Source organism: Littorina saxatilis, linkage group LG5, assembly GCF_037325665.1.
Source record: "Littorina saxatilis isolate snail1 linkage group LG5, US_GU_Lsax_2.0, whole genome shotgun sequence".
NCBI classification, from domain to species: Eukaryota; Metazoa; Mollusca; class Gastropoda; order Littorinimorpha; family Littorinidae; genus Littorina; species Littorina saxatilis.
In genome coordinates this window covers 31,523,872-31,538,299 of record NC_090249.1, presented here as the reverse complement: position 1 = coordinate 31,538,299, position 14,428 = coordinate 31,523,872, and the positions used below count along the sequence as shown (strand labels likewise).

General features: G+C 39.8%; 1 protein-coding gene and 1 long non-coding RNA gene across 2 annotated transcripts; one reads left to right on the top strand and one right to left on the bottom strand.

Annotated features, from left to right (window-relative positions):
* The first annotated feature begins 14 nt into the window (after positions 1–14).
* LOC138966859 (far upstream element-binding protein 2-like) lies at positions 15–14,201 on the top strand. The gene is made up of 6 exons (XM_070339227.1): positions 15–202; positions 6,401–6,456; positions 7,781–7,898; positions 8,352–8,516; positions 11,106–11,161; positions 12,286–14,201. Exons 1-6 carry the CDS (start codon positions 79–81, stop codon positions 12,394–12,396), a joined length of 630 nt encoding a protein of 209 aa, XP_070195328.1. The 5' UTR covers positions 15–78; the 3' UTR covers positions 12,397–14,201.
* LOC138966862 (uncharacterized) lies at positions 597–4,400 on the bottom strand. The gene is made up of 2 exons (XR_011455781.1): positions 4,308–4,400; positions 597–1,299 (listed from the first exon to the last, which is right to left on the bottom strand). It is a non-coding gene; the product is annotated as an uncharacterized lncRNA (long non-coding RNA).
* Positions 14,202–14,428: the final 227 nt, after the last annotated feature.

Sequence of the window (14,428 nt, the reverse complement as noted above, 5' to 3'; positions counted from 1 at the left end):
CGCTTCATCCGGGTATTCGGTCATTGTTTCTCCGCTTCTTTTCCCCGACAGTTAGCTCCTACCTACTTGCAGAAAAAGATGTCTGGTTTCGGCGGAAGAGGCGGCGGCGGCGGATTCGGTGGTCAACAAAGAAGAAATGATGACTACGATGAAGGCTCTGAGGACATGTTCGTGCCCGCTGACGACTGTGGAAGAATCATTGGTACGTTGAAATAATTGCGACGCAGTGTACAGACACCGCCATAATGGCGGACCACGTGTGTCTCATGTCTGATCAAGATACCGCTGATAAATGACCGGTTTATCGTTTGTCGTTCATCCCATATTTACTACCACGTGGTTGCTTATGTTTGAATTGTTGTTTGGTCATATGTATTTGTTGTGGGTAATGTACACGAGCTTTACCTTGATTGAAGAATGAAAGCGCATGCTTGTGCCAATTTTTCGCCCGCCATTTTGGATTTAACACGCGCGGCATGCAGCAAACAAAAGATCTCGTGGTTTAGTCCATATCACGCAACGTAAGTTGTGTCCATGCGTGTTAAGAAGCTTGCGATCATCTGGTGAATGGATTGTACATGACATACGTTATTTTCTACTTTTTTGAGTCACTTGAGAAAAAGTGACTCTATGTAATCGGTCAGTGTTAGTCTGTCCGGCCGGCCGTCCGGCCGGCCGTCCGTAGACACCACCTTAACGTTGGACTTTTCTCGGAAACTATCAAAGCGATCGGGCTCATATTTTGTTTAGTCGTGACCTCCAATGACCTCTACACTTTAACGATGGTTTCGTTGACCTTTGACCTTTTTCAAGGTCACAGGTCAGCGTCAAAGGAAAAATTAGACATTTTATATCTTTTCTCGGAAACTATCAAAGCGATCGGGCTCATATTTTGTTTAGTCGTGACCTCCAATGACCTCTACACTTTAACGATGGTTTCGTTGACCTTTGACCTTTTTCAAGGTCACAGGTCAGCGTCAAAGGAAAAATTAGACATTTTATATCTTTGACAAAGTTCATCGGATGTGATTGAAACTTTGTAGGATTATTCTTTACATCAAAGTATTTACATCTGTAGCCTTTTACTAACGTTATCAGAAAAACAAGGGAGATAACTAGCCTTTTCTGTTCGGCAACACACAACTTAACGTTGGGCTTTTCTCGGAAACTATAAAAGTGACCGGGCTCAAATTTTATGTGAACGTGACTCATTGTGTTGTGAATAGCAATTTCTTCCTGTCCATCTGATGCCTCATATAATATTCAGAACTGCGAAAGTGACTCGATCGAGCGTTTGCTCTTCTTGTTTTAATTGGTAATGATAAAGCCCCGGAAACCGGTCTTTGTAAGCGTCATGTGCGACCGGTACCGTGACTATGTGCGACCCCATGCAGATTAGAAGCCTTTGGTAAGTTGGTTTCACATTTGGACGTTGCAGGTGACTGCTTGGTTATTTCAACTTTGTAAGTCAAAAGCCTTACCACACTAAATTTGAAATGAATAAAGTATGGGAGAAAGATCTGACTGACCCAATTCATGGTTTTGGACGAACCACATGTGCGTTGTATGACTAAGGCTTAATTTGTTTTTTTATTGAACTGTTTCCTATGGTGGCTTTTTATTTTGGCCAGAAATCGTTCAAGCTGTGTCCCCTGGATTTTGGAGATAAGTATATTTCCTCGGTGACTGCAGAATCGAGTTTAGCAAAAGCACATGGTCTCACTAGCCCCCAACTACCATTACCTTCAGTCGAATCTCGGCAATGCATAGGAGTCTGTGCCAAAAGGTGATTCTTTAAATGGGACATTCACAAGCAAAATTCAGAATGCAAACAGAGCTTTGCAGTTTTAAGATTCTGTTTTTGACATTTTGACGTTAACTTGCAGCGTACTTAATTTGATAATTCCCAGACAACGCTTATTTATGAAAGTTAACCAACGCAAAAAGAAACTACTATTTGTTCATATAAGTCTGTGCATTGTAAGCTAAGGATTTATATCTCACATAGCTGGGACTGTTCCACTACAAAAATTACGTAAGCACTGTCTTCTGTTGTGATTGTCATGCAAGTCGAGGTAATCACCTCGCAAGTGCAAAACAGTTTCAGAGCAATCAATCAAGGAACAAGGTTGTATTTATATGGCATTGTCAATGTTTTTGGTATCTAAACTTATTCGGATCAGATTGCTTTAATGCTCATATTTGTGCGTCAATCGTAACGAGCTACAAAATGTGGTTTCAAGGAATCCCAAATGAGCCAGGAGGAAGCTGCACAAAGGAGTTTTCCATTTTTGTGTCGACAGTAACATGTACTGTATGCAATTATCAAGAATACTTATCGATCACAGGGACTGTGCAAAAGCTGTAGCAATACACATGCTGCTTATAGTTAATTTGATGCCTTTATGTGTCGATCGTAACGGTTCTGTGAAGAAACGGTCATGGGAATTCTCATTGGACCTGAGGATTTCTGAGAAAAGCTACACATTTTGGGAAAGTAACATTCCTCTGCTGAGAAGAAAAAAATTTAGAGAAAAATAAAGGAACAAAATTTTTAAAAAAAGACGCATTTTAAACTACAGCTCAACAGAAAGAAATAGGTTATAATGCAGTATTTGAAAAATGTAATATCAGGATTCAGTGTAAAAGCTCTGTTCTTGGTGTTGATGTGCTGAGAGCTCAAATATATAAATTTACGGTTAAAAATAATTGCAGTATTAAGTCAAGAGAAATTGATAGAAACTGATGCAATGAAAATTATCTCTGAAGGGTTTACTTTAAGATGAAGTGCTATCAATGTCTTGCTGTTTCCATAAAAAGGAAATAGTGGGCCTGTTAGTGCATGAACCTTATTATTGAAAGCGACACATGATTGATCTACATTACTTAACAGTTCAAATATAGCCACAGTATCATTATCAATGGTTGCATGTATTTTCAAAAGCCAGACAAAAATTGCACACCATACAAGTAAGGGTGATCGGTCCATTGCTGTCTAGCGACAGTATGGAGCATCGCAATTTAATCTTGATTCGTGTGCCAACCATCCTGTATCTCTCGACCACACACACACACACACGTTATGACAGCAGGGGTGGGATATCCCCGTCCCATGAAGAATTTGATTTTTTTTTTATCCCTGGCAGCTGTTTACACTCCGTTCTGTAAACAGGTCAACTACCTTTCATCAATGCCAAATTGACCAACATGTAGGGAGCAGCTATGTCATGTCATCCTGGCGAATGTGGCATCTTAGTTGCTATCTATTTGAAAACTCTGCTCACCCACAACTTTGTATACCCCACTTGCAGGGATTCAGAGACCTTCAGTGGTGTGGTAGAAAAAATTTGCATTCCTAATCTGTGAACCAGTGGTATTTATCTTCTGATACATTGAGTCCTTTAGAAAGTTTGCAAGTGAAACACACTTAATTTAAACATATTTCTCTTAATTCAAGCTATGATTCAACAATAATTGTAGAATATAACTCCTGAAATGATGAATTGAAAAGCATCGGAAGACCGTGTATAGCATTAGCAAGGGATATAACTCCGGCGGTTTCTGTTTTTGTCTAAACCTTCTTTTATAACCTGAGCAGTTAGCCCTTTTGAAGGTATTTAATTGAAACAAACTGACTTGAAACTTGTTTCTTATTTGGTTCAAGCTATGGTTCAACAATTATTTGAGAATATACCACCTGCAATGATACCGGCAAGGTTGGCCTAGTGGTAAGGCGTCCGCCCCGTGATCGGGAGGTCGTGGGTTCGAACCCCGGCCGGGTCATACCCAAGACTTTAAAATTGGCAATCTAGTGGCTGCTCCGCCTGGCGTCTGGCATTATGGGGTTAGTGCTAGGACTGGTTGGTCCGGTGTCAGAATAATGTGACTGGGTGAGACATGAAGCCTGTGCTGCGACTTCTGTCTTGTGTGTGGCGCACGTTATATGTCAAAGCAGCACCGCCCTGATATGGCCCTTCGTGGTCGGCTGGGCGTTAAGCAAACAAACCACCTGCAATGATAAAATCATAAGCTACAAGTAAAAATGTGTAGTACAAGGGAGGTGACTGTTATTTTGTGTTTGCTTTGTTTGCATGGCGATTTTCCTTTAATGCAGTAAACATTTGTTTTAAACAGACAAAAGTAGGTGATGAAAGCAAATACCTTCAAGTTTACAAGATTTTTTTAATTATGTGTATTTCCAATTTTACGCTTTTGTTTAAGCCACTTCTAAAACCCTTCTTGAAATTTGTTTACCACTTGTTTTTGTAGACCCGCTAGAAAGAGTGATGCAACCAAACGCCTTTAACAGACCTGTTTACCCTTACGATTTTGGCGTAATTTATTACGATTTTCTGCAAAAAATACGCCATTCCGCTATCCGTGTCAAGACTACGATTTTCATTAAAAAAAAAATTTTTTTAATCAATTCACATGTTTGGCATTGTTTTTTTAATGGCAAAATGGGGTGAAAAAGCACAGGACTGACCAGAGATCATGTCTGTCTGACGAGACGCTGGAGAGCCTTATTCTAGTGGTGAAGTCTCGCCCTCACTCATTCGGCAAGCGCAAGTACAGTAGAGAAGCGCTTGACACACTGAAAAAGGCCTACTACGAGCAAAAGAAAAAGAATTAGTGATGCATGTGCTTTTGATGGGATCTTCTTTGAAATTATGATGACTACAAAAACTGACTGATGTGTTTTGTTTGTAAATGATGGATATAATGTGCATGATTGCGTTTCGCAGACACAGTTGTCATGTGCCGCGGCGTTGTAATTGGCGACGAATGCTGGATGATTACTATTTTTGTGCCAGGATTACTATTTTTGGGGCTGAGCATTACTCCAAAACACTTATGGGGGTAAACAGGTCTGCTTTAAGTATAAAGGTTTTTGATTTTGTGCATTCATCCCTCCTCCTCCCCCCCCAAAAAGTATGTGCTGTTTTCAGTTTTAAAGCCAGGAGAGGCTCAAATAGCAATTCTTGAATTGCTAAAAATTCACTTTCAGCTGGTTAGTTACAAAAACCTTCAAGTTTACAAGATTTTTTACTTTTGTGCATCTCCAATTTTAAGATTTTGTTTAAGCTTAGGCCAAAAAAAAAAACAAGTCGCGTAAGGCGAAATTACATTTAGTCAAGCTGTGGAACTCACAGAATGAAACTGAACGTAGTCCGCCGCTAGTGCAAAAGGCAGTGAAAGTTGCGAGCCTGTTTGGCGCGGTTGCGCTGTGCTTCATAGCACGCTTTACTGTACCTCTCTTCGTTTTAACTTTCTGAACGTGTTTTTAATCCACGCATATCACATCTATATGTTTTTGGAATCAGGAACCGACAAGGAATAAGATGAAATTGTTTTTAAATTGATTTCGGAAAGTTAATTTTGATCATAATTTTTAATTTTCAGAGCTTGTTTTTTTTTATTTATTTTTTACAATTTTCAGATTTTTAATGACCAAAGTCATTAATTAATTTTTAAGCCACCAAGCTGAAATGCAATACCTCAACTTTTACAAGAAGCCAGATATGACGTCATGTAAAAAGGTGTGGTTAAGGTAACATAGCCAAAAAAAATAGGGTAGGAAGGTAGGCAATCACGTTTGGTTTTTTTAACTTTTTTTTTCTAATGTGTACAAATTAAATCACTTGACAGGGAAATAAGTGTGCGACTCGAGCGCTTTCGCTTTCATTGCGTTTTCTGCACTCGGGGTTTTTTTTTTTTTTTTGTGTGTATGGACAAATGTAATAAGTTATAGGGTCGGCCCCTAATAATAGGGTAGGTCGGGTTACCGTAACCTCACCTTTTTTCTTTTTTTTTTTGCCTCATAGGAGCTTTTAAAAACCCTTTTTGAAATGTGTTTACCACTTGTTTTTGTAGACCCCCTAGCTAGAGTGATACAACCAAACATCTTCAAGTATAGAGGTTTTTGATTTTGTGCATTCCCCCCCCCCCCCCCCCCATTTGTTTGTTTGCTTGCTATCAGTTTTAAAGCCAGCAGAGGCTCAAATAGCCCCCTCATGAAATGCTAAATTTAATTTTGAGCTGGTCAGTGACAAAAACCTTTAAGTTTACAGGATGTATATATTATGCATCTCCAAAAACCTTGTTCTAAAATTTACAAGTCAGGAGAGCCCACCTAAACCCTCCCTGAAATGCTAAAATTCATTTTCGGCTGGGGGGCGCTGCCCCCCCTGGACCCCCCAGCAAGGGCGCTGCCCCTGCACCCCGCCGGAACCTTAGCGGCGCCTGGACCCCAGCCTTCCAAAATGTTCAGTCCTGGCAACATTTTGGGCACCCATGTGACGGGCAACATGAGTAACTGCAACTTTTTTTTTAATTATATCTTTCGTACTCGTAGATTGTCATGAAATAGTTCATCAGATGTCACAAAACATGGTTTCAGGTCGTGGAGGAAACAAGATTCGTGACCTTCAAGACCAGAGTGGATGCAGAATCAAAGTAAGCTTGTTACCTGTGTTGGAGTTTTTATTTCTTCTTACTTATTTATGTTGTAGTCTTATCTCATCAGCAGAACAAAAATATCTTGCAATGAAATTTTTGTGTTCGAATGTCGTGGCTGTTTGTGTGGTTGCATAAGGATCAAGTTCAGGGTATATATTGTAGCCAAAAAATTCTCTTTCCATTATTTTATTGAGGTGAAACAGCAAATATTTGTTAATCATATACAGTAACGGTGGGTCCCTCCTTTTTGACTCACATGCGAAGCAAAAGTGAGTCTATGTACTCACCCGAGTCGTCCGTCCGGAAACCTTTAACGTTGGATATTTCTTGGACACTATTCAGTCTATTAGTACCAAATTTGGCAAGATGGTGTATGATGACAAGGCCCCCCAAAAAAACAGCTATTTTTCCCATTTTCTCTGAAGTTTTTGAGATTTAATACCTCACCTATATATGATATATAGGGCAAAGTAAGCCCCTTTTTTTGATACCAGTTTGGTTTACCTTGCGTCAAGGTCACAGGAGCTCTTCAAAGTTTGATTGTATACATATTTTGAAGTGACCTTGACCCTGAACCATGGAAGATAACTGTTTCAAACTTAAAAATTATGTGGGGCACATGTTATGCTTTCATCATGAGACACATTTGGTCACATATGGTCAAGGTCACTTTGACCCTTATGAAATGTGACCAAAATAAGGTAGTGAACCACTAAAAGTGACCATATCTCATGGTAGAAAGAGCCAATAAGCACCATTGTACTTCCTATGTCTTGAATTAACAGCTTTGTGTTGCATGACCTTGGATGACCTTGACCTTGGGTCAAGGTCACATGTATTTTGGTAGGAATAATGTGTAAAGCAGTTCTTAGTGTATGTCATTGCTAGGTTTAGCTGAAGGTCAAGGTCATGTAAAGGTCAAGCATGTGAGTCGTATGGGCTTTGCCCTTCTTGTTTCTACAAAATCTGATTAATCCAGGCCTTGAAAATAAGGGGGTCTTAAAGGGGATGAAGTCTTCTATCGGGGAGTTGTCCACTGTAATGGGGCATGACGAAGTCATAAAGTGTTTGCCTTTATTCATGCGTTGTGATTGTAAAACCTTTGAGACCGTGAGTAGCCAACTCCTCATTCTAGACTCAATTTCTACACTTGCCAAGTGGACGATCATTCTCAATTTCGATTCGCCCAGTCTTGTCAGCTCTAACAGCTTTGTGAAATCTCATTCCTGTATTTTGGAACAAATTGAATAAGAAATTTCTCGGTTGGGAGTCCTGGACTTGTAAGTGTGGCCTTCATGGGATGTGTTCACACTTTGTGCAGGTTCTGCGTGACGATGAAGGGAACGGAACTCGCCGTGTTGAGCTGCGTGGCTCTGCAGATGCCATGGCCGAGGCTAGGGGCATGATCAACCAGATCCTTGAGGGTGGCGATGACAGGGGTAATGTTTGTTTGCTTGTACATTTTTTTACATTTGAGGTCAGCTAGGACATAATGCCAGTTGTATATGAAGAATTGCAGTGTTAAAATGTAAGTGAATAATAGGATCTGACTAAACTGGTCTGATAAACAAGGATTCACAGTAAGACCATACTGCCATTTTGGGAGGTTACTATTGTAATGGTAGTTGTATATGAAGAATTGCAGTGTTAAAATGCAAGTGAATAATAGGATCTGACTAAACTGGTCTGATAAACAAGGATTCACAGTAAGACCATACTGCCATTTTGGGAGGTTACTATTGTGATCCCTTGAGGTTTTTGAAAGCATCCTATTTTATAATTGTCATTTTTTCTTTAAATTCATTTTGGTATTCATTTAGTGTAAGTTACAGTGGTGGAGGAGACTCTTTGGTGTGCTTTTAATAATTAAACATTTCTTTGTCCGATCTCAGACAACTTTTCAGGTGGGCGTGGCGGTGGCGGTCCCCCACGTGGGGGTAGTCGTGGCTTCGGTGGGGGTGGCGGCGGCGGTGGTGGTGGGGGTTATTCTTCAGGAGGCGGTGAAGGAGCTAAAGAGGTGATGCAGATCGACTCCAGCTTTGTGGGCAGAGTGATTGGTAAGGAATGTTTTTTGAGTCACTTGAGAAAAAGTGACTATGTAATCGGTCAGTGTTAGTCCGGCCGGCCGTCCGTAGACACCACCTTAACGTTGGACTTTTCTCGGAAACTATCAAAGCGATCGGGCTCATATTTTGTTTAGTCATGACCTCTACACTTTAACGATGGTTTCGTTGACCTTTGACCTTTTTCAAGGTCACAGGTCAGCGTCAAAGGAAAAATTAGACATTTTATATCTTTGACAAAGTTCATCGGATGTGATTGAAACTTTGTAGGATTATTCTTTACATCAAAGTATTTACATCTGTAGCCTTTTACGAACGTTATCAGAAAAACAAGGGAGATAACTAGCCTTTTCTGTTTGGCAACACACAACTTAACGTTGGGCTTTTCTCGGAAACTATAAAAGTGACCGGGCTCAAATTTTATGTGAACGTGACTCATTGTGTTGTGAATAGCAATTTCTTCCTGTCCATCTGATGCCTCATATAATATTCAGAACTGCGAAAGTGACTCGATCGAGCGTTTGCTCTTCTTGTTAATCCAATTATAACATATTTATATGTTTTTGGAATCAGGAAATGATGAAAAATATGAACGTAAATTTGGATCGTTTTATAAAATAAATTGGGTTTTTTACAATTTTCAGATTTTTAATGACCAAAGTCATTAATTAATTTTTAAGCCACCAAGCTGAAATGCAATACCGAAGTCCGGCCTTCGTTGAAGATAGCTTGGCCAAAATTTCAATCAATTTGATTGAAAAATGAGGGTGTGACAGTGCCGCCTCAACTTTTACAAAAAGCAGGATATGACGTCATCAAAGACATTTATCAAAAAAAAGAAAAACATTGGGGATATCATTCCCAGGAACTCTCATGTCAAATTTCATAAAGATACGTCCAGCAGTTTACTCTGAATCGCTCTACGCGCACACACACACACACATACACCACGACCCTCGTCTCGATTCCCCCGTCATAACTTGACTAAATGTAAAAATGAAATAAAAACAAAATAGAAGGAAAAGAAACCAGTCATATTATGTGAGATTTAAAAATAAATAAATAATAAATAAATAAAATTTTAAAAATCATATTATAAAACACTTATAACTATTAGAGACAGCATTAGGTAACAAAAGATGATTTTTAACAAATAAAAAAAGACAACAAAATATAAATATATTAATGATTGAATAAATAAATACATATTTCAACAAATAAAAAATAAAAAATGATTTCACCCAAAAGAAAACAAAAACCTTTTGGTTGCTGGGCACAGATGAAGTAAACAAGAAAGTTGTCTAACTCCGTCGCGTTGGTGGGACCTATTATAGCACCATAGATAAAAGGTTTTTAAAAAAAAAATCATCTTGCAAGCGGCAACTGGCTGGTTAAGCCTGGGGGGAGCAGGCTCAAAGTTAAGCAAGAAACGCTGTGCTCAACGATTGTAAGACCGCTCATGCACCCCGGTTTTCGCGCTTTCGGCGTAAAGTCAGCCATCTCAACTTTGAGCACATTTCCGCCCAGCTTAAGTCGTCTCATGCAACCCACCCCTGTGCTATATTGGCTTGTCACTTCTAGCTGTTAGCAGTACAGCTTTGCTCAAACAATTACACTGTATATTTTGCAATACCTATCATAAGTTTTTTATTTTAATGTTTTGCCGAGTGAAAATCGAAACCATTAAATTAATATGCCATAGGCGATCGACAAGATGTGCCTTCAGATGAAGGACACAGTCTTCTGTTAATGTATGTAGGCAAAACAGCATTTTTGACTCGCATGCGAAGCAAAAGTGAGTCTATGTACTCACCCGAGTCGTCCGGCCGGCCGGAAAACTTTAACGTTGGATATTTCTTGGACACTATTCAGTCTATCAGTACCAAATTTGGCAAGATGGTGTATGATAAGGCCCCAAAAAACATACATAGCATCTTGACGCAAGGTCAAGGTCGCAGGGGCCATAAATGTTGTCTAAAAAGCAGCTATTTTTCACATTTTTCACATTTTCTCTGAAGTTTTTGAGATTGAATACCTCACCTATATATGATATATAGGGCAAAGTAAGCCCCATCTTTTGATACCAGTTTGGTTTACCTTGCGTCAAGGTCACAGGAGCTCTTCAAAGTTGGATTGTATACATATTTTGAAGTGACCTTGACCCTGAACTATGGAAGATAACTGTTTCAAACTTAAAAATTATGTGGGGCACATGTTATGCTTTCATCATGAGACACATTTGGTCACATATGATCAAGGTCACTTTGACCCTTATGAAATGTGACCAAAATAAGGTAGTGAACCACTAAAAGTGACCATATCTCATGGTAGAAGCACCATTGTACTTCCTATGTCTTGAATTAACAGCTTTGTGTTGCATGACCTTGACCTTGGGTCAAGGTCACATGTATTTTGGTAGGAAAAATGTGTAAAGCAGTTCTTAGTGTATGTCATGAAAGGTCAAGGTCAAGCATGTGAGTCGTATGGGCTTTGCCCTTCTTGTTAAGGAATGTGAAGCCACATACATTCCTTTATCGTGTGAGAAAAAGCTTCTGTTCAAGGGAATGAACTGTTGTGTTGCAGGCAAGGGTGGATCAAGGGTTCGCGAGCTGCAGGATGAAACTGGCTGCCGCATCAACGTAAGTGCAACTTTTTGTGCAAATAGATATTTTCTGGGAGTAATTTAAACGGTTTGACAGAAAGAGCCCCTTTTACTGTTGCAAGCTTTTGTAGCTAGACGAAGCAGCTGGCGGTGATTTCTAAGAATGTGTTTTCTTAATTCGTGTGGTTTCAAGCCAAACCCACCTGACCCGATTAAAACACTTTGTCAGCGATCGCTGTAGGCAACAATCATTGCAGCAACTAAAAATGTATCTTCAAAAGAAAAAAAAGGTTAAGCGTACACTGCCTAATATACACATCTGAGATAGTTGATCGGCTCTGTGGCAGGTCGGCAGCATACTTTGCCTTGGTTTGAAAGGCAGTCGTCGTTAAAAGGGGTTCTGACTTTACCGCACTGCTTGAAAATCGAGTTATTTCTGAACATTGTGTATTGACATGGCATGGGAATCATTCTGTGTCAAATAAATTGTTCCCAGGAAGAAGCAGGCAATTTGCTTTTGTTTTGTAGGGTTTTTACACAATATGGCTAATCAAAACGGGTTGAATAGTTTGATTAGGTTAAAACCAGCAACTTTTGACATTTGTCGGAGATTACTGCAATGATACTATGAACAGCCAAGGTCCCAAGAACATACACGATATTCAGGAAATGGTATCCATGTTAAGTCAGAATTGCTTCTGCAAAGGGGTTCGTGATAAACTTGCAGAAGTGCAACATTTTTGTTACCCCCACTAGGAAATGTGTGCCCATGTCCTTTCATTCAAAACTGTTATGCAGTTAAAGGCATCTTGAAACTTTTAGATTCAAAGATTTATTTTATAAGGGTGACATGACCTCCGCTCAAATAAAATTGCCTCCCAAATCGATGCGGCAAAATGTAAAGTATTCAGAGAAATTCAGAATAGGCACAACTTGGCAGCTTTGATATACAGGAAGTCCAATCAATTAAATATTTGGAATAGGTTATTTTATATGGCCGTCCTGCTTGTTTTTAGTGTTGCACTTGGTACTTGTGCAGGTGCCGAAAACAAGGTTGTCGTTTGTGTTTGAGTACACACCAACGCTATATTTAAGAAACAACCAGATGGAAAGTTGTATTGTGGGCATGCATGTATTGCAACTACTGTTGTTGTTTTGCAGGTGTCCCGTGACGGCCATGGAGCGTACACAGATGTTGAGCTCATTGGCAGTGGCAGTGCCATTGCAAAGGCGAGACAGGCCATCGACGACATCACGTCCCAGGTTTATTGAAACCTCAGTGCCTGCTTCATTGATCCTGCGGTCTTGATTCCTAACCAATCAAAGCAGTTCTTCATTACTAGCTTCTTTTTTTTTTCCCCTCTGTAATATTCAGTTTGAGTCAACATTGTTAAGTGTGTGCATAAAGATGCAAATCGTCCAACACATTTTATCCAGTTTTGATCAGTTGATAAGGATGTACATGTCGGCAGTCCTAATAAATCCAAAAAGTTTAGTATAGGTGCTCTTCTCTGTGTCGGTGGTTCCGCTCGTCCATGACACGTACGATATCATTCTGTGCAGCACACTCCTGAGTGTTTTGACAATTAGAACTTTCTGTGTTGGCATTCGGACTTACTGCTCAACTTGATGGAATACTTGGCCTCTTGCAAATTGCGGTGAGTGTAAACATTGGAACCCTGTGCGTCTTCTGCTGGAAGCCTCTGCCAGTCAGTTTTTGCTCATTGCTACGCCCGGTTTTATGGTCGGAAAATCTGGAAGTCGTTTCGCATTCATCTTGAGTTCCTGAAGTAGAGAGGATGTTGGGTTTTTTTTTCTTCTGGTTTAATCGTGCCATTGTCCTATTCATCTTCAATTTGTGGAGTTAATGTACCGAGTTATGGCATCTTGATCACGTTCTTCTCCAGTTTCTGAGATCAGAATCATTTTGCTGGATTATTGTGCCGTGGAGGGCAATCATGAGCGACCCAGAAGTTTTGCCATCCTTACGAATTGATCAGCAAATGGGAGTTCATTTCCCTTATTGTTCTTGCGGCTGATGGGAGGTTAAGCGGATATTTGCCGTTTGCTTCCTGCACACAACTGGAAAACCTTTGTCTTTGCGTGTCAAACGAACTGAAATGTTATATCGCTGGCCTCGTCTTGGTGCTTTTGGTTTTCAGCTAAGAGATTGTTTTTCCACTTTATCCTGGTCTTATCTTTTTTTACCCTCTTTATCTTAGTATTAGACTTGTTCCTCGTAAGCAACGGCAAGATACTTGAGACTGGCTAACAGTTTCAACGCTTTGCTTTTGCTTTAACATTATAGCTGTTCTGTTAAGTTTTGGGGTTTTGATGTGAAATGAAAAGGAATATCTCTTTCTGCCCTTCGGGAGGGCATTGTGCCCACCAACAATTCGACAGTATTTTGGGGCCATCTCTAGACAAGCATGTGAAATGGTGTGGTTGAGTGCATGCGTGAGTGTGTGGATACGGTAACGAATGATGGTAGATACAAAAATGGCTACAATTGTAATTTTGCCAGTTTTAAGTGTCGCCAGCATTTTATGGGTGTTAAAATTCATTTCGGTAGTGTTTGGGTGACCTACGCCCCTGCACAGTAAAGGAAAACAATGACTTTCATCATATTCCATATATTTTTGTCATTTGTGTAGCAAAGTATTGTCAGCATTTTTCTATTGAGTTCCTTGTCTTCAGATTTTTTTATTCGTCTGTTTTTAAAACCTGGGAAATGGAGTTTGTGAGATGCATTCTGCAGATAGGGGCAACATGTGTAGAGCTTCCGGCAGTCACAAAATTAATTCCACGGCATACTTAAATCGTTGTACGCAACTCTTTAAATGTTCACAATTATTTCCATTGAACTGACATGCACACTTTTTTTTTTATTCTCGAGCTCGTATTCATGGTGGCACGGAAAAAGTGTAACAATCAGCAGCGATGTGATCAGTCCTTAAAAGAATGGATGATGAGATGAGGATCGTAAGTCATCTTGTCTTTTAATCTAGCTGTGTTCATTATGTACCGGACCTGCAGTCGACTTTCAAAATCTGAATAAATGATGCTTTGTATCATTATGCTTGTCTGTTGGCCTCTTGCAGTGTTGTGCTTGTTTTGTTTGGAGGAAGAGTGTTTGAAAAAGATAATGTGGTACCTGTTGTTGTTGTGGTGCTATGTTTTGTGTGTACGCCCAAGACTTGCGATTGGTGTTTATTGTGAGGCAAGATGTTTTCTGATATCGCATGTGTGTGTATCAATCAATATGAGGCTTATATCGCGTGTACCACGGAATACAGTTCTAAGC